The sequence below is a fragment of the Plecotus auritus genome (assembly GCF_963455305.1).
Source record: "Plecotus auritus genome assembly, chromosome: 5".
Classification (NCBI taxonomy): Eukaryota; Metazoa; Chordata; class Mammalia; order Chiroptera; family Vespertilionidae; genus Plecotus; species Plecotus auritus.
Window position 1 is genome coordinate 79,453,336 of NC_137776.1, and position 20,314 is coordinate 79,473,649.

The 20,314-nt window shown below is 40.5% G+C and overlaps 1 protein-coding gene across 1 annotated transcript in view; it reads right to left on the minus strand.

Moving 5' to 3' along the window:
* Positions 1–20,314, minus strand: part of THSD7B (thrombospondin type 1 domain containing 7B) — an 885,792-nt gene that overhangs the window by 539,009 nt on the left and 326,469 nt on the right. Inside the window, exon 5 of the mRNA XM_080669078.1 lies at positions 17,042–17,211. Coding sequence (XP_080525204.1) covers positions 17,042–17,211 — 170 coding nt within the window. The remainder of the gene's footprint in view (positions 1–17,041; positions 17,212–20,314) is intronic.

Here is a 20,314-nt window from a genome sequence, read left to right on the forward strand (position 1 = left end):
TCTAAAGAATACTAAATAAATATGACCAATTTGACAGTATATCCTAAATAGAAAATAAATGACAAATATAGAATTTTGGGGAAATAATATACTTGTAGTGTCCCCAATCAATTCTATTTTAGTGTAAGAAGAAAAAGAGTATTACATATAAAAAGATTTTATTCAGAATGTAACTGAGTTTTACATTTATAATTCCTCCTAATACTTAATACACTTATGAGATAGAACAAATACATCCTATTATCCTTACTTTATAAAAGGATAAACTAAAGCCAAAGTTTAGTAACTCATCTACCCAATTTTAAGTATTATTACCAGTTACAAAGAGAAAATAAAAAAATCTGTTTACTTAAATCCTAGTTCAGTATTTCTGTCTACATGATTTCATTTTGTCCAAAAGTAATCACCATTATATCAACTTTATGTACATTTAAAAATTCCCACAATGAAATATTTTTTAAAAAAATGTTTGTTATCTTGAGCTTAATAGAAAAGGCAATTTATAGACAAAAATATTTAATTGTCGGAAATAGAATTTCCAGAACAGTATCTCTACCAACCAACAATTTGGGCAAAATCAAACCGTGACCTCGTGGTGAATAGGTTAGTGCTGAACCATTGAGCCACACCTGCTGGCCTATTTCTTTATCCTTAATAAATTCTTCTCAGGGTGCGTTGGCTGAAGCTACATACCAATAGCCCAATGCCTCTATAATATCTATTTGATTCAGGGAAACAAAACAAATCTCCCATGAACAGTGTGGATGCTGCAACTCCCAAAGGAGAATGGTCGTTTTCTAAATAAAAGCATGTGTTGTTTCTGGGGTTCTGGGGGCAATAATAATTTTCTTCTTTGAATTAACACCACAAGGTAGGATATCAAACAATGAAGTTGCTTTTAGCCAATAAAAGATGTTGAAGAACATAAGCATTTTATTGGTTTATAAAGTGGATATACTAGTCCCTTGATTGTAATTAGAAAACCAGAAGATCGGCACTATATACAATTATTTTAGTTACATTTTTAATGAAAAGGGATATATTAACCAGTGTGTGTGTGTGTGTGTGTGTGTGTGTGTGTGTACACGCGCACATGCATGTGGGTTTGGGTATTGTTGTTGTGAGATAATTTTTCCATGGATCTGTCATATTTCTGCATGTCTTATGATCAGAGATACTGACGGTTTTTGTTCCAGACTATCTTTACAAGGATGTTTAAATAGCAAATAGCCTTGGAAAAGAAGGACAATGTCATCCTAAGAGGCAAAGGTTGTTCCGATTTGATTTCAGCTTCCTTATAGGAGATTAGTGTTTCTAAAGCTCAGTGTCTCCCTATTGACACACAACTCACTATGTGTTGAGGTATCACATGGCCATGTGTGTTGTACTGTGGCAACTATGACTGAAGAAACTAGTACAAATGATGATATTCTGGCTACTGACATTTCTGTGAGTAACAAACTGACTTTTGTCTGTGATCAAGGGGCCTCATGTCTTCTGCCAGTATCTATTAAATAGCTGCCGGCTAACATGTTATAGCTGAGACCTTTGATAGTTCTTGGTATGTGTGTATGTCAGTTATTCACATTTGAGCTTACAAGTAGTTCTTCCTACAATGTGTTTGCACAATTCCTTTAGAATTGTTTGTCTTTCAACTCTCTGTGAGCTAAGAAATCCTAGATAGTCATTTTATGACTGGTCATTTCAGTTAAGTAACTGTACAGCCCTGGGAGATTTTCTGAACATATCAACACTTTTTTTATATGTTCTATATCATTTCAAAATTCTCACATCTACCTCTTTTTATGTGTCAAACTTTTTATGGAATGCTTAGGTCACAGTCTGTAGACTTCTTCCATTAAAATCAAGTGAAATGCTTTAAATGAAATGCTGATGTACCCAATTCTCAAATTTGTAAGGAAGTACAAAGTCTATTAGCATTCAATTCTGAATGCACTCATAGAGGACTCATACATTAATGTCCTGTTCTCAATGACTGACTATCTCAAGTAGAGGTTAACCAACAAGAAGCTTAAGTAGTGACCCCTTGTACACATGCCTTGACAGAGAGGGCAATTAAGTGTCCAGGCCAGTGCCTGGGTCATGTCCTACTGGCTTTACACATTTTTAATACTACCCCTTCTCAGAGAGAACAGATCACATAAAATTATTACTGAAAAAAAATTTGCCATTAGATCAAATTCCAATTTCTTTATTTTACAGATGAAAAAGCCAATATTGCCCTAACCGGTTTGGCTCAGTGGATAGAGCATCGGCCTGCGGACTGAAGGGTCCCAGGTTCGATTCCAGTCAAGGGCATGTATCTTGGTTGCGGGCACATCCCCAGTAGGGGGTGTGCAGGAGGCAGCTGATCCATGTTTCTCTCTCATCAATGTTTCTAACTCTCTATCCCTCTTCCTTCCTCTCTGTAAAAATCAATAAAATACATATTTTTTTAAAAAGCCGAATATTTGCATTTTAATAGAAACTTTAAAGTACATACTCTTTTCTTCTAGGTTACTTATTGCTTAATCTTGCATCTGAAAAATACTTTCATATTAGACCAACATAATTCATTTTTATTTTCTCTCTCCAAATTGCCTTTGACCTCCTGATATTAAAGACGGGTTTGTTCATCCTTCTGTTCTAATAGTATTTCATAGAGTGTCTAATCTATGTCAGGGTCCCAATAAATGTGTGAATGCAAAAAAAGCAAAGCCTTTAGTGTCTAAAGAAATAAAAAAATGCTTGCCTTGTACTTATTGAGTATTTACTATGTACTAGGGACTATGTTCTGATTTTTTTTCTCCTTTACATATGAATCATCTCATTTAATCCTGGCAACTCTATTGTTATCTCCATTATTCAGTTGAGAAAACTGGAGGCTTAGAGAGGCTGTGTGACTTGACCAACATTGTATAGTCAGGAGGTGAGGGAACTGGTGCTCCAATGTGGCAATCCCCACTCCAGAGCCTACCGTCTTCATTGCTAAACTAACTGAACCTCTGTAACCCTTCACTTTATACTGCATCATCCATACATTCATAAGAACTATTCTCTTATTTAATTTTAATAAACACCAAGAATTTATTTATTTCTGAGACAGAAAAGAAGGGGTTTCAGGAGGCAAAATAATAACCACACAAACATGTGTAAATCTTAACCCCTTATCACCTGTGAATATGTTAGGTTACGTGAGAAAGGGGAATGAAGGTTGTGTAGAACTGAGGTTGCTAATTAATTGACCTTGAAATGAGGGGATTGCCTGCATCTCCAGGTGGGCCCAACTTACGCACAAGGGTCCTTATAAGTGGATGAGGGAGCGAAATGAGTCACAGTCAGAAAGGCATGGGAAGATGTTATGTTGCTGATTTTGAAGACAGAGTTAGGAGTCATGAGCCAAAAAATGCAGGCAGCTTCTTGAAGCTGGGAAAGCAAGGGAAGGTTCTCGCCTAGAGCCTTCAGAAGGTGCACAGCGCTGCTCACACATTGATGCCTTGATTTTAGCTCAGAGACAAACACTTTGGACTTCTGACCTCCAGAACTCTAAGATCATAAATGTGTGTTGCTCTGAGTCATTAGTTTGTGGTGATTTGTTACATCAGAAATCGGAAATTGATTTAGGAGTGCAATTAACAGGGCAATAATACCTGTGGCAGAGCTGCTCACTGCCCCTCAATGCCTGTGCTTCCATTCCAAAGTTTACAGTTGTTGCTAACAAATGGCTGCCCAGCAGGACTCATTTTCCAAGGACCCCTAACCTTCCTCCCCTCATTTCTTTACATTGAGACTGGCATACAATGACTCGGTGGACTGTGGAAGTGAATCAGTCAGGAGTCAAGATGTTTCACTCTGGGTCCCTGACTCATACTCTCTGTTGCCTGGGTGATGATGCAATGCTACCAGTAGCTTCTGGCCGCAAGATGAAAACTCAACACAGAAAGGTCAACTAACTTGCCCGAAGCCACACAGTGTGGCAAAGATAGAATGAATGAAAGGGACAGTGGAGTAAGTTGAAGTTGGGGAAGTCGACAAGGGCTATATCATGCATGGCTCTATGAGTGATGTTAAAAAGTTTTTAATTCAGAAGAAACCTCTTAAGTCATTTTGCATGGGAATGATATACTCAGTTAAGATTTCTTATAAGGTTGTTTTGGCAGGAGTTTAGAGAAGAAAAAATAATAATATCTAATAGTTATTAAGTGTTTTTTGTATAAGGCTCTGTTCTAAGCGGGATGTGTGTGTGTGTGTGTGTGTGTGTTTTCGTTCAATCCTATAGTACTCCAGTGAGCTAGGAAGGTTCATTATTTCTACTGTAAATATAACAAAACTGAAAGTAAAGGATTACAAGGTTACACAGCTTTTAAATTATAGGGTAAGAATTTGGACTGAGGTAGTGTGTCTGCAGGGCCCATATGCTGAGCCACAGGAAACATGCCCCACTCTATTTAGGAGGAAGAGCAGAAGGGAGAAGTCAGTAAGGGTCCTATGATAGGAGTTCATCTGAGAAATAATGCTAGAAGGAAACATAATTGGAAATAAATAAATAGAATAACCAAATAAAATATATATAGGGCTTCCCAAAAATGTATACAGATACATTTTTATAGCTCAATTGATGTTCCTTTTTTTTCAAATTTAATCCATTGGAGTTAATAATTATTCAAAATGTGTATGCATTTTTTGGGACACTTTGCATTTGGAGGTAGAATTAATATGATTTAGTGATATAGTGAATGTGGGCCAAGAGGTAAATGACAGTAAAATATCAAGGACAGAGCCCAGGTTTCTAGCATGAGCACTGGGCCAAAGGAGGGACAAATTCCTGAACTGTGGAACCCTGGATTTGGGGTTATGCAGGATAACATAGAGTCTAATATGGGGAACACTGAATTTAAAATGGTATAGGTTATTAAAAATAGTTTTTTACAATTCTGAGTTCCAATCCTAGAAAGAATTGGGACAACTTGGATAAATTTCATCAAGAGTTGAATACAATTGAAGCCTCCAAAAAAAACCAGATCTTAAAAGAGTAAACAAACTACAATGATATATTCCACACAGAGACACAGAGAATCTTAGAAGCAGCATCACGATTCACCTTGCTTTCCAGATTTTTCTCTTGATGTGGGAATTGATTCTCCTCCCCATGATGCCTGAGAAAATGGCCAGAAGATAGAGGAGTAATTGAACCATTCTTAAGCACATAGAGATCTTTTTTTAAAATTTTATTTTATTGTTTAAAGTATTACAAATAGTAGTATATATGTCTCCTTTTTTTCCCCATTGATCTTCCCCCTGCTTCCCCCACCTCCTGGCACATGCCCTCACCGCCCCTGCTCCTCACTGTCTTGTGTCCATTGGTTATGCTTATATGCATGCATACAATTCCTTCAGTTGATCTCTTACCTCCTCCCCCTCAACCTTACCCAACCTTCCCACTGTAGCTTGACAGTCTGTTCAATGCTTCTTTGCCTCCATATCTATTTTTGTTCATCAGTTTATAATGTTCTTTATATTCCACAAATGACTGAGATCATGTGGCATTTTCTTTCACTGACTGGCTTATCTCACTTAGAATAATGCTCTCCAGGTCCATCCATGCTATTGCAAATGCTAAGAATGCCCTTTTTTTTACAGCAGCATAGTATTCCATTGTGTAGATGTACCACAGTTTTTTAATCCACTCATCTGCTGATGGGCATTTAGGCTCTTTCCAAATCTTAGCTATTGTAAATTGTGCTGCTATGAACATAGGGTTGCATATATCCTTTCTGATTGGTGTTTCTAGTTTCTTGGGATATATTCAAGTAATTACTGGGTCAAATGGCAGTTCCATTTTTAATTTTTTGAGGAAACGCCATACTGTTTTCCACAGTGGCTGCACCAGTCTGCATTCCCACCAGCAGTGAAGGAGGGTTCCTTTTTCTCCGCATCCTCGCCAGCATTTGTCATTTGTTGATTTGTTGATGATAGCCATTCTGACAGGTGTGAGATGGTACCTCATTGTTGTTTTGATTTGCATCTTTCAGATGATTAGTGACTTTGAGCATGTTTTCATATGTCTCTTGGCTTTCTGAATGTCCTCTTTTGAAAAGTGTCTATTTAGGTCCTTTGCCCATTTTTTTGATTGGATTGTTTATCTTCCTTTTGTTAAGTTGTATGAGTTCCCTGTAAATTTTGGAGATTAAACCCTTATTGGAGATAGCATTGGCAAATATGTTCTCCCATGCAGTTTCTTGTTGTTTTGTTGATGGTTTCTTTTGTTGTGCAGAAGCTTTTTATTTTGATGTAGTCCCATTTGTTTATTTTCTCTTTAGTCTCCATTGCCCTAGGAGCTGTATCAGTAAAGATATTGCTATGACAAATGTCTGCTATCTTTGTGCCTATGGCTTCTTCTAAGATTTTTATGGTTTCCCACCTTAGTTTAAGTCCTTTATACATTTTGAGTTTATTTTTGTGTATGGTGTAAGTTGGTGGTCTAGTTTCATTTTTTTTGCAAGTATCTGTCCAATTGTCCCAACACCATTTATTGAAGAGACTGTCTTGATTCCATTGTATGCTCTTGCCTTCTTTGTCAAATATTAATTGAGCATAATGGCTTGTGTCGATTTCTGGGTTCTCTTTTCTGTTCCACTGGTCTATATGTCTATTCTTGTGCCAGTACCAGGCAGTTTTGAGAACAGTGGCTTTGTAGTATAGCTTGATATCTGGTATTGTGATCCCTCCAACATTGTTCTTCTTTCTCAGAATTGCTGCAGCTATTTGGGATCTATTTTTATTCCAGATGATTTTTGGAGAGTGTGTTCTAGCTCTTTGAAGTATGCCGTTGGTATTTTAATGGGGATTGCATTGAATTTATAGGTTGCTTTGGGTAGTATGGACATTTTAATTATGTTGATTCTACCAATCTATTAACATGGTATATTCTTCCATTTGTTCATGTCTTCTTCTATCTCTTTTTCCAGCGTCCTGAAATTTTCTGAGTACAGGTCCTTTATCTTCTTGGTTAAATTTATTCCTAGGTATCTTAATTTTTTTTGTTGCAGTGGTAAATGGGATTGCTTTTTTAGTTTCTCTTTCAAGCACATAGAGATCTTACTGAGTCTTCTGTCTGGAGAACATAACTGATGAGAAGTTTGAACTAGAGCATGGAAAAAATGCCAAATACTAGAATAAGTTAGTGAAAACTTATGAAACTTGTGAAACTTTCATGCAAGAAGATTTTTACAATAAGCAGATGTTTCTTCTATATCCTGCTTGCCAGGGTACTCACATATTCAACAAGGCTGGAAAAATAGATTTGGAAGGAATAACTTTATTTAGGAGATTACTCTGCCAAGGAGAACCTCATTACCTCTTGGCTTGGTGCTCCAGAAAAATCGAATCCAGCTGACAAAATAAAGTTTAGTGAGACACCCAACTAAAGACTGTAAATGCTCTCATCTCAGCATGCTTTTCCAAATGTAATCTTCTGGTCTGGAAAGGAGAACTTAACTGTTCATTAATGAAGTGCAGGTGGATGTGAGCAATGGAAATCAAGAGAAAAGTTGTCCCTACGTGAAAAGAAAAGCCTGAAACTGAACGGTAAGACTAATTGTAGGGGATTACATTCATTAGCTCAAGAAATGCCTGTTGAGCTCATACTGCCTGTGCCAGGCAATGTGCTACCTGCAGTGAAGTCTACCACAGTTACTAACACTGTTCTTGCTCCCAAGGTTTATGCCAGATGGGAAAAAAGAGGAAAAGGAAAACGAAGGAGAAGAAATAGAATAATCGCATGATGAGAAAGATAAAATATAGAAGAGGAGGAAAAGTGAGGTGAGGCTGAGAATAAAAAAGAGAAGGAAAGCAAAGTGGGGCAAGAAGAGTTGTTTGCAGCTCCCACCCTACTTCAAGCTCATACTAGGTCCTACTCACATACACTATTATAATAAATCCTTAAAAACAGTGTCTCTCATTCTTTCTTTTGACATATGTTCATTGAGTTTTATTGTAGCTGAGGTCATCTAGAAAGCAGAGCCTACAATGAGAATTAAGGTGTTAAGACTTAATTTGTGAGCTGCAAGGCCAGGAGGCAATGTTAGGAAGAAAACAGTGAGAATAAAGCAACGATTCAATGCTATGTGGTTTGTTATTGTGCTGACTAACCATTTCACATTCAACCACAAATACATATAGCAGATTTGTGTATTTGGAGACCAGAGTTCTTGGAAGGGTTGCAAGAATATACTGGCATAACATACAGATGCACTGGGAAGAGCCTGGCCCCCTCCTAAATCATGTTTCCCATTGGTGAAGTTCCACTCATCAAGTAGCTATCTTTAAGGCTGCAATATCCAACTCCTCAGCTGCCCAAGAAGCCAGATCCCATGGACCACAACGTGGTGTTATATCCATGTTTGAAATTGGACTGGCAACTGCATGCTTTCAGGGAATCAACAATAAGAAAGAAGGTGGTGAAAGAAATATGAGAAGGGGCAAAGCCTTGAATTCAATACAAGCATTGTATATGTGCTAGATATTGTGCTGATTGCTGAGAACAACATAGATGTGGTCCCTGATCTCATGGACCGTGCCTGGTTAACAAGGCACACAAACGAACAATGATAGTGCAGTGAGATAAAGTGCTTTGATGGATGAGGAGAAGAAACCCTATGTAGTCTCCTAGGTTCAGTGACTAGGTAGGGGTTATTCAGGTAAGAGTTCTGAGTCAAAGATTAAGTTTGCTAGGGTGGAGGGAAATGGCAGATCTTAGGATTGTGGTCAGCAGTCAGACAGAGACTGGCTCTAAAGGCCTAGAGCAGTGGTTCTCAACCTTTCTAATGCTGCGACCCTTTAATACAGTTCCTCATGTTGTGGTGACCCCCAACCATAAAATTATTTACGTTGCTACTTCATAACTTTAATTTTGCTATTGTTAATGAATCGTAATGTAAATATCTGTGTTTTCTGATGGTCTTAGGCTCTACAGCAGCGGTTCTCAACCTGTGGGTTGCGACCCACAGGTTGAGAACCGCTAGCAGGGTCGCCCAAGACCATCGGAAAACACAGATATTTACATTACAATTCATAACAGTAGCAAAATTACAGTTATGGAGTAGCAACGTAAATAATTTTATGGTTGGGGGTCACCACAACATGAGGAACTGTATTAAAGGGTCGCGGCATTAGAAAGGTTGAGAACCACTGGCCTAGAGTGTGCTAGAAAATGTTCTGTGTTGGAGCTCAGAGTGTTGGACAGGGATGGAGAGGCAGCAGTTCAATCCCACCATCTCAGGATCTGATCATCAGCAGACCTAAGACCACAGAATGCTACCTCTCTCTACCCTAAACCCATAGCCCTTACCTTCACCCACCCATATTCATGTTCAATTTCTTTCTCTATGCTACCCCCAAAACAAAAAGAATTCAATAAAAAACTCTCTCACTTGAGGAGTTTCCCAATTTTACTTCCATAATCATGTGCACTTTTCCATTTATGGGTCGGGCACTGGTACTTAAAAACACAAAAAAAGAAGGACCCCAAGAATGGTCTGCAAGGACTTTACTGCCTAATGGGTTACAAAGATAAGAATATCAATTGCTAGAAGTCAGACAAAAAGTGATGTGTTGTTACAGGGGCATGGACGTGGTGCAACAGGATTAGGAAAGCTCTAATATTACCTGGTAAAACCATTGGAAAACATCCAAACACATCTTGCTCTTGACAATTCTGCTCTTCCTTGATGACAAACACTTTAGTTTCAGTAATGCACAGAATTCAGTTATCAATTCAGTGTGTTAATTTTGAAGAAATATAAAGTATGTTGCACAAATATGAACACATGTTCTTCCTCTTTAGGAGATAATATTAAGCAGGACTCACATGCTATCAAAAAGCATTTTTCCATAAGCATTTTTTTTCCCTAGGAGTAACCTTGACTCAATGCTAGATTTCCTCCTGTAACATCCTGCTTCTATAATTTTTTCCAGGGCCATTCTCTCCTGCTCTCTTTTTAATCATGTGAATTACACCTTGAGCTAAATAAAGAAAATTTTAATGTCAAGAACAGCCTGATCATTTAATGAATGCTTAATGTAGGAACTCTTCAATATTTTGCTAAGCACAGTAATTCAATAAACACTTGCTATAGCACACTAAGAATCAGTTTGTTACACTTGATTAAAAAGTCACTAAACTGAGATACAAATGCAATAAACAGAACCAATAAAAACCAATCTTAATTTAGACTCCTAGTGACCTAATAGCTTCTAAGTATTTAGTGTGCTTTCTTTAAACTTTTCTCAGCTTTCCCACTTTGGGACTTTTGGAAAGAATGTCTGAACTATATGAGAATATATACATATATATATGAGAATACATACATATATATATATTTCTCATACATATATGAGAATATATACATATATATATATTTCCCCCCCAATAATTGAGTACGTTTCCAAGGTAGAAAGTTTACAGGCCAGTGGCCTTGTGTTCCATGATCTCAACTGAACTGCCATCAAATACCCTGGTGTTAATTAGCAAAAAATATTTCATTAGATTATCTCTGCTTCTCTGTTAGCAGAAAGCAAAAGAAAATGCTCCAACCCCCTTTAAACAGTCTTATTCCTCCTGTAAGGTTTAACACTAAGAAAAGTTCTAAGTGCATTGTTTTCCTGACACTTTATTCTCACACCCAAATGAGCTTATTGTCTTTAAAACCAATTTCTTAAGACCAGTAAAGGATATTTACAGGCCCTCAAATGATGGTGAAATATCTCCTTTAATTGCTCCTTAAGAAATCTGTTCATCTTTTCATAATGTAAAGTACTTTAGTGCATATCTAAAAACTTCTTAGATAATCAGGTAAGTTTGCAAATAGGACATGACCACTCATGAGAATTTTCTTAGCATACTGACATTTCTACATTCTTAGATACAGCTAAGAATATGAGTTTTCTTCTCCTTTTGAAAGCCTACAGTGGGTACCCACAGTCTCAAAAATAGTCTTAACTCCAGGGGAACCCAAAGGCCTAGTTTTCAGGAGCCATTGTCACTTCCTATGCCCTGTGCTCTCCTTTCTCCAGTGCTCTGGCCACCCCTAAATATAAACACCTTAGTTCTTTTCCAAATGTCCCTCCTGCCCACTTAAAACATGCTTTCCTATTGATCCTGTAAACTGTCATTAAGCATCACTCCTTTATAAAGATTACCTTTCGGCATCATTATAACATGGTATATACACACACACACACACACACACACACACACACAAATACACACACACACAGGGTGGGGCAAAAGTAGGTCTACAGTTGTGAGTATGCAAAACATAGAGTTTATTCTTGTATTATTATTTACTACTAGAGGCCTAGTGCATGAATTCGTGCACCGGTGGGATCCGGCCAGCCTGGCCCCAATGGGGGCGGATTGGAGCCGGGCCCGTTGGGAGGAGGAGATGGCGGGAGGTTGGCCAGGTGGCCTGCCCTGATCAGGGCCCAATCAGGGCTGGGCTGGCTGGGGGGAGGGGCCGAGGGCAATTGGCTGGCGGGCCCCACCTCTATTGGTGTGGTGGGGCCCATTGGGGGCAGAGCTGGTTGGGGAGAGGGGTCATGGACCAATCGGGGTGGCGGGGGCTGATCAGAGGTGGGGCCAGCCATAGTGAGGCATTGTGGGCAGTGGGCTGGCCCCACCCCTAAATGGGGTAGGGGGGTCAATCAGAGGCCAGCGGCCTGGGGGAGGGGCCAAGGGTGGTTGGCCGGCTGGCCCTGTCTCTGATCAGAGTGAGGGGGTAGATCAGGAGTGGAGCTGACTGGGGGTGGGGCTGTGGGCTGATTGGGGTGGTGGAGGCCTATTGGGGTGGGGCCACTGGGGTGGGGGGAGAGGTCACAGGCAGTTGGTGAGTGGTCCTGCCCCTGATTGGGGTGTGGGGGCCAATCTGGGGTGGGGCTGGTGGAAGGAGGGGCTGCAGGAGGTTGGAGAGCCAGCCCTGCCCCCTATTGGGTTGGTGGGGGCCCATAGGGGTGGGGCCAGCCAGAGGGAGGGGCTTCGGGTTGATCAGGGTGGGGTGGGCTGATCAGGGGTAGGGCCGGCCTGGGGGAAAGGCCGTGGGGGGATTGGCGGCTGCCTTGCCCTCGATCAGGGTGGGAGAGGCTGATTAGGGGCAGGTCCGGCTGAGGAGAGGGGCTGCGGGAAGTTGGCTGGCAGCCCACCCCCCAATTGGGCAGGTTCCTGGCTGAAGTGGGCATCATAGCAACCAGTCATTCTGGTCATTATGGCATTCCAGTTGCTGGCTTTTTATATATATAGATTATATTATTTTCCATATGAACAACTGTAAACCTATTTTTACCCCACCCTGTATGCACACATATATATAATTAGAGGCCTGATGTATGAAATTTATGCAAGGGCCTTGTCCCCAGGCCCTGGGCCCCGGCCCCCACCTGCTGCCACTGTGGCTGGGGGCCTCTGCCACTTCTGCCACGACCCCATCCCGCTGCAGCTTTATCCAGAAGGAAGGACGTCAGGAAGGACGTCTGGAAGGACGTCTGATCTAATTAGCATATTACACTTTTATTATCCTATATAATAAAAGGTTAATATGCAAATACACTGAACAGTGGAGCAACTGGAACAACCGAACTACCGGTCGCTATGATGACGTGTGCTGACCACCAGTGGGTATGTGCGGAACATGGCGGGCATTGGCTGTGGCGAGATGTTGAAGCAGGTGAGCGGGGTTGCCAGGCTAAAGTGGGGCACCAGTCACTGTCATTGAGGCAAGCCTCTGGTGGTTACTAAAAATTCTTTGCCCCTGCACCACAGTCCCACCTGGCGCTCGCACCTGCTGCGGGTACCAGCCCTGCTCGCACCCACTGCCCATGCCCAACACCAGTTCAAATCACACGGCACCATCAGCGGGTGCGAGCGGCAGCTGCTGGCCTTGATTACCCCAAGGGCTTCTCCACCTCCCCCTGCTCCTAAAGGGTGATCAGGACAGCAGCCTCAGCTCACACCTGTTGAAGGTGCTGGCCCTGCTTGCACTGCTGCTGGAGCCAGCCCCAATCACTCCACACCATCAGCACATGGAAGCAATGGCAGCAGGAATGGGGCTACTGACAGACAGGGGACCAGGGGCCATGGCAGGAGGGGTCGGGCAGGGCACGGAGGATGGGCCGAGACCTGCCCCTGTGTCTACTGCAGCCTTGTGACCCACAGTTCTTTTCCAGGTGCATGAATTTGTGCACTGGGCCCCTAGTTATAGGTGAACACATTATTAAGACACAATATCCTAAATGTTTGTTCAATTGTCATTCCAATTAAGAGACTATAAATTAATGAAGTGTACCTTGATAATAATACCCTAAAACATAGCTGTACATAAATTATTTAAAAAGTATGAATGTGTCATTGTCATCCACCATTAACTGACATCGTCAGTATATTTAAAACCAATTTAATGAACTAGAAGACTTGTAAAACACTTACAAGGTTTATCAAAGTTCCATACAAGTCAGAATTAAAACCCATAACCAAAACACATTCAGCTTTCACACAATAGTTAGACAAAAAGTATAAAGTCTTCTCATAGTACTCAGAATTCCAGGCCATTCCCATATCTGATTATTTCCTCCCTTAATATCAAGTCTGAGCCTAGCATAAAAAAGACTTAGGACTCTCAGTAACTACTGAGTCTTACTGGAGTACAGGGGTGAACTAATGTATTCAACAATTCAAAGCTAAAGTGTGCTCCATTTTCAAAATAGCTTTGCTCATTTAATGTCAAGTAATAAATCTGAAATTTGAAAACAAACAAATAAACAAACAGGTAGTGTTCTGCTTAACTGCAACCACACCAATACCTTTTCCCAATTTTTATTTAGTTTTTATAGAGTTTTTGGTTTCATTTTTTTTTTTTTTACCTAATGAATGCATTCTATCTCTATGCTGTTTCACTCCATATTTGTTGATATTCTAGGCCCTAGGCCACATTGTCCTAAATAGATTAAATCTGTCCCAGTCTTTATTAGGTTTTAGAGGTGTGTTCCTTGTTTCAATATTTTACCTTCTGAGAAATCATCCTTGAATGCAGGCTAAGTAGCTTTAATTTCATTTGAGAAAAGGGCAAAAAGAAAGTGGTCTCACCAAATAAAAGCTTTTAGATTTGCAGATAAACATCACTCTTATTAGTGCTTCTCTTATAAAATAAAAACACAGTTCTCCCTACAACAATAAGTGGTAAACAAAATCATAAATAACCCTCTATATCTGTATCCCCAATTCTATTGGCCTGGCTGCTATCACTGGTAATACTTCTCATATTGATTGTTACAGCACTATTTTGACTGCAGCTAAAACATCACATGAACACTGAACAATAGAACCAGGTAAATATGCCATAGCTGTTCTTATACTATTCCTACACAGACCATGAATTGAGGTCAAATGGAGACTGGGACATCAGCATGAATAAGTTGCCACAGAACACAATTCAATCTCAGCGTCCAGCCTCAGCAAGAGACTTGGCAGCCTTAAGGAGAGAATTAGCATTCTTCCCCAATCCCCATTCTAGCATTTAGAAATTCTATTGCATGAGAGACCCATAGAAATCAATCTTGTGTTTTTTACCTCCCCCTCATCAACCTCCAGGATTGTGGATTTGTCTAAGATCAGGTTCTTAGAAAGCAGTACAGCTAACTCACAATGAATGGCAGGATTTTGTGGGGGGAAAAAGTCAAGCAATTCCCATTGCAGAAACTGAACAGACAATCCTGGAGTCTAAGGAGAAATCAACCTTGAGGGAAAGTCAGCTGTGACTGAGAAAATCGATGCTATTAAAATTCTTTCTCCAAAATCTAACATAATAATAATCATAAAAAAGATGTTCACAAAAACTGAAATGCAAAATTGTCATCAATTTTGGCCTTCTTTCTGCATTAGCTGAAAAGGTTAGAAATATTTAAATTCTGTCACTTTAATTGGGCAAAAACACTCCACTGGTCCCATACAATGGCAATTCAACTATTTTCTTGTGTTTAACTTGAGCCAAGGAAGAAATTCTCATGTTGCCAGCTTTGTCAAGGCATATCTATAAATGATAACAATAGGACAGGAAAGAATTTATAAGAAAGGAAAGTGATAGCTGAACAATCTTTCTGGTTCACTTCCATACAAGAGCAAAATAAAAACCTTTGTTAATGTCTACAAAGGTAAGTAGTAAGCTATACCATGCCTTTAATGCAATTGTGACTGTGTTGTATTTTCCAATGCAGCAATAGTTTGACTCTCTCTATTCAACTTTGCACACGAGTACATGGTTTTGGTATACATCAATGTGCTTACATCTTGTCCCCACATCTAAGACCCCTCCAAACCTTTACCCCTCTGAGAACTGGGCTACCACGCTTAGGGATTTCTACATACTTTCTTGTTTCCATGTGAACCAGCATACTAATCTGAAAGTGCAATTTGGCCTTAGATTTTTTTCCTCTTCCTTACATGCTTGAAGCATATGGTAGCAGGGTTTAATAGGCTGCAATATATAATTTAATACCCCTCCTCTCTTGAACTGCCTATTTTGCATGTCATGTTCAGCTCTATAACACCATTCATCCACCTCTTACTAATTACAACCTTCCTACCCAAGATGTTTCTATTAAGAACGTTGGAAAGATTAAAATTGAAGAAATTTTAGAAATAGGTTATCTATAATTAAAGCTATTTTCACTAAAGAAACTTTAGGAAGATGAAACTGTCAAAAGAAGATTAAAAGTTGAAGCTAAAAATAGATAGGTCATAAATCTTAATTTATGTGTTGACCCTGAATACCCTAGAACTTGAGACAATAGTAAAAGCGGGGAAGAAGAAGGTGAAATAGAAAGGTCACCAAGGTCTGGAAGAAAAAGCTGGAACTTTTTATCGATCTTCTGTTCTTCCAAGTTCAGAGGAGTAAGCATAGTCATGTTTTGTCCTGGACCAGAACGTGTGTAAATTGTCACTTTGAAAATTTTACTATCACTTTTGTAAACCTTTATTAAAATTTAACTATCACTTTTAAAATAGCCCTAGCCCTGTAAATATGGAAGTAACTTCGATTGTTGAAACAAATGCTAAGGAGTCTGTAAAGATTATCCCTCTGTGAGTTATAATGTGCATCACCCAAAGGCTATGGTCACAGAAGCCCCTGGAACAATAAAAGGCCATGTCAAAAGAAGACACCTGGTAGGAAAAGCTTTACAGGATAAAAAGGATGCATTTCCATAGCAAGAAAGCTCAGCTCTTACCTCCCTAACAAAATTCCATAGGAGAGAACGTATGTGCACACCCAAGAAAACATCCCACCTTGACCACTTCAGCAGAGGGCACTGCTGTGGTTGGAATATGTCACACCTTCTTCTAGAGTAGAAGCATCTTGTCTACTCTTGGCTTTTCAGTCAGTTAACTAAATAAGTGTGGACCAGTTTTTCAGTCTCTATATCTTATCACTTTCTCAAACTCTGAAACAAATGGACTAGTGCTAAGGTTGCACCTGCCCAGGAGAAAGCCTACCATGGAAGAAATTGTTTCTTCTCCTGCTTCTTTTCATAACATTTCAAATTGTCAATCTGGCAATAAATTGACATTGACCTTAACATTTAAAAGTAATACATCTGCAGAAATTCCCACATTCACAAATTCACACACACACATACACACACACACACAAGACTCTTGAGAAAAAAACCAAAACTATTACTAATTCATTACTAACTGACTCACTCCAGCCTCTCAGAATGTAGTATTCATTTGTGCTACTGATGTTAGATATATTTTCTCATTTCACTTTCACAATGATCCTTTGAGGCTGGTGTTTTTGTTACCACTGTTGTTTTTAACTATTCCAAATTACTGCAAGTGGCAGAATTTAGGAATGATTTGCAAATAGTCAACAAAACAAATATTAAATGTGTGAATGCTGAGGGTCCACCATATCCAGAAGAATCTGAAGAGAGAGGGCTGAGTTGATTTCCCTTCAGGCAGTGGCACCATCTGTCCCTGGAACTGGCTGCCTACCTTCCTTGGCCCTCTGTGTGGTGGACGCTGGTGTGCTCTGGGCACAGTACACCGCCCGGGTCTGGATCCCACCTCCACACACGGGTCCCGTCACAGGCCAGTGGGGGTCCTGCTGCTCGAGGAGGAGAGAGACTTGGCATTCTTTCCACTCAGAAGTCCTCCAGGAATACCTGTTTGGTTTGATTTATTTAAAAGAAGAAGAAGAAGTAAGGAAAAGATAAAATTCTAAAGAAAACTTAAGTCATGACACCAGTGTGCATAATAATCTCTCTTTCTAGGGCCAAATCATTGCCTATGGGTAAGGAAGTCCACTGGCGTGGAACACTAAATCCCTTTTATGTCCTAGAGAAAAATCATCCTAACCAGGTGAGGTTAAGGAAGGAAATATGGATAAACGCTATAATTTTCTCAGCCTTGAAGCTATAAGAGCAAAGAATTAGAAGGAGGAGTTGGAAACCAAATGAGCTTCATTCATAGCAGCTGCACTTGTAATGGGGCCTCATTTCACAAAATTCTAGATAACTGTGTGAAATTTGGCCTTTCTTCTTTTAATTAATAGGATACTGTTTGAATGTGTGAAGTTGGGGAACATATTAATTTTAATGAACTGAAATGACCTCCAACTTTTTAACTTTCTTGGTAAAGGAAAGTATTTCTACCTGTTTGACCCCACTGGGAGAAAGATGCACATATTAAAAAATGAGTTAATGAAGTTCTCCTTTATTTAATTGATGGGTACTTTTTTTACATGTGCTGACATGTGTTATTTAAACTGACTTAGCAATATAACCCTGTGGCTTATAACACAGTGGTCGGCAAACTCATTAGTCAACAGAGCCAAATATCAACAGCACGATTGAAATTTCTTTTGAGAGCCAAATTTTTTAAACTTAAACTTCTTCTAATGCCACTTCTTCAAAATAGACTCGCCCAGGCCGTGGTATTTTGTGGAAGAGCCACACTCAAGGGGCCAAAGAGCCACATGTGGCTCGCGAGCTGCAGTTTGCCAACCACGGGGTTAAGATACACACTAAGAGAAAAACATACATATGTGAACATACACTCAAATAAGGAATGAAAACACAATGGACTCTGTATACAACTGGCAGAAAACAAAACAACCGTAACAACACTACACTCATACCTGAAGAATTATTTCAGACAAAATTTCCTTTTGCAGGTTACTACAGCATTCCTCAAACCCACAGTGTTAATATAATTCTACTAGAGGCCCGGTGCATGAAATTCGTGCACGGGGTGGGGTGGTGGTGTCCCTCAGCCCAGCCTGCACCCTCTCCAATTTGGGACCCCTCAAGGGATGTCCGACTGCCTGTTTAGGCCCAATCCCAGTAGGGAAGTTGGGAGGGACCAGGTAGGATTGGGCCTAAACGGGCAGTTGAACATCCCTCTCACAATCCAGGACTGCTGGCTCCCAACCGCTTGCCTGCCTACCTTCCTTGTAGGTCTGGTCCCTCCCAACTGCCCTCCCCTGCTGGCCATCTTGTGGTGGCCATCTTGTGTCCACATGGAGGCAGCCATCTTTGACCACATGGGGGCAGCCATCTTGTGTGTTGGAGTGATGGTCAATCTGCATATTACTCTTTTATCAGATAGGCTAGAGGCCTGGTGCATGGGTGGGGGCCAGCTGGTTTGTCCTGAAAGGTGACCCGGATCAGGGTGGGGGTTCCCTTGGGGCATGTGGCAGCCTGGGCGAGGGGCCTGTGGTGGTTTGCAGGCTGGCCACACCCCCTGGTGACCCAAGCGGAGGCCCTGGTATCTGGGGTTTATTTATCTTCTATAATTGAAACTTTGTAGCCTTGAGCGGAGCCAAGACTCCTGCTTGCTCCGTGGCCACAACCATTTTTGTTGGGATTTATTTATCTTCTATAATTGAAACTTTGTAGTGGAGGCCAAGGCAGGTCAGGGCAGCAGAAGGTTGTCTTCCTCTATCTCTGGGGGCAACTCAAGCCTCCTGCTCTCTCCAGCTCCATGGCTGCTGCCATTTTTGTTGGGTGTTAATATAATTCTATGGCTTTACTTAAATACCAACAGAGTCCTTAACTTCTGGAACAATAAATGAAACCTAAGAACATTTTCATATCTGTTATCCCTTACCAGATTTCAGGAAAAAACTTTCAGTTTGTGATTGTTTAAAAGAAAACAAATAGTAATAAAATAAGCACGTGTCACCAAGACTCAGGCCTAATGGAAAGAGTAAAATTGAAATCAAGCAACAGATGTTGAAATCAGGAGACCAATCTCTAAGAAAACCTAATGGTGACCAAACCCCTCATAATAGATGTCATTATTCTAAAAGGTTTGAAAGTCCTGGCCAGTTTTTCTCAGTGGTTAGAGCATTGGCCTGCAGACCAAAGGGTTAAGGGTTCGATTCCCAGTCTAGGTCAGGTACCTTAGCTGAGGGTTTGATCCCTGGCCCAGGTTAGGACACATGTAGGAAGCAACCAATCAATGTTTCTCTCACATCAGTGTTTCTCTCTGTCTCTCCCCTTCTTCTCTCCCTCCCACTGTGAAAATCAATGGAAAAAAATACCCTTGGGTGAGGATTGAAAAATAATAAAAATTAAAAATAAAAGACTTGAAAGCTGAGAATCATCAGTCTTGTGAAAAGCCCACTAAAGAAAAAAGATTTGCATAAACCTTTGCAGTTTGTTGGAACACAACTCTTCTCCCTCTGCTTTGCTACTTCACTTTCGTATGGTTTTCAAGGCTTGTAAATGAGTGGGCTGGGCAAGAGTTTGGAGTACAGAATTTAGGTCCTGCTTAGCCAGTGAATACAGACAATACCTTCCTAATTGCTGGGCGTGAGAGACTGGGAGAAGTTTGGTTCTCCCCAGAGGTAGTCCTTCTCCAGGGTTGAAGCTCCTGAGCCCTTTCTAACTCACTCAGAGTTGCCTCCTGACTCATATTCTCTATGGCCACTCAAGCCAAGGCTAGTTCCTCCTGCCTCTGAGCCTTAGGGCACAGGTCGCTCTGTATTCCAGGCCAAGACACAATGATGCAGGGGTGTACTGCAGTGGATGGTTACAAAGTCCTCATTTCAAACCCTCTTCTTACCAAAATTCCCTGGAAGAGCTCTCTGGCTATTAAGGAGGGGGTGAGCTGACTCCTAGGACAGCAAATAAGAGGCAAAAACACGGTAGAATGGTATAGGTGACCAGCATGCCTCAGAGTCCAACTGGGACCTTGCCACTTAGTTACTAGTCATGTGACTTTGGCCCAGTTCTGTTTGCTCATCTGTAAAATGGGGGTAAT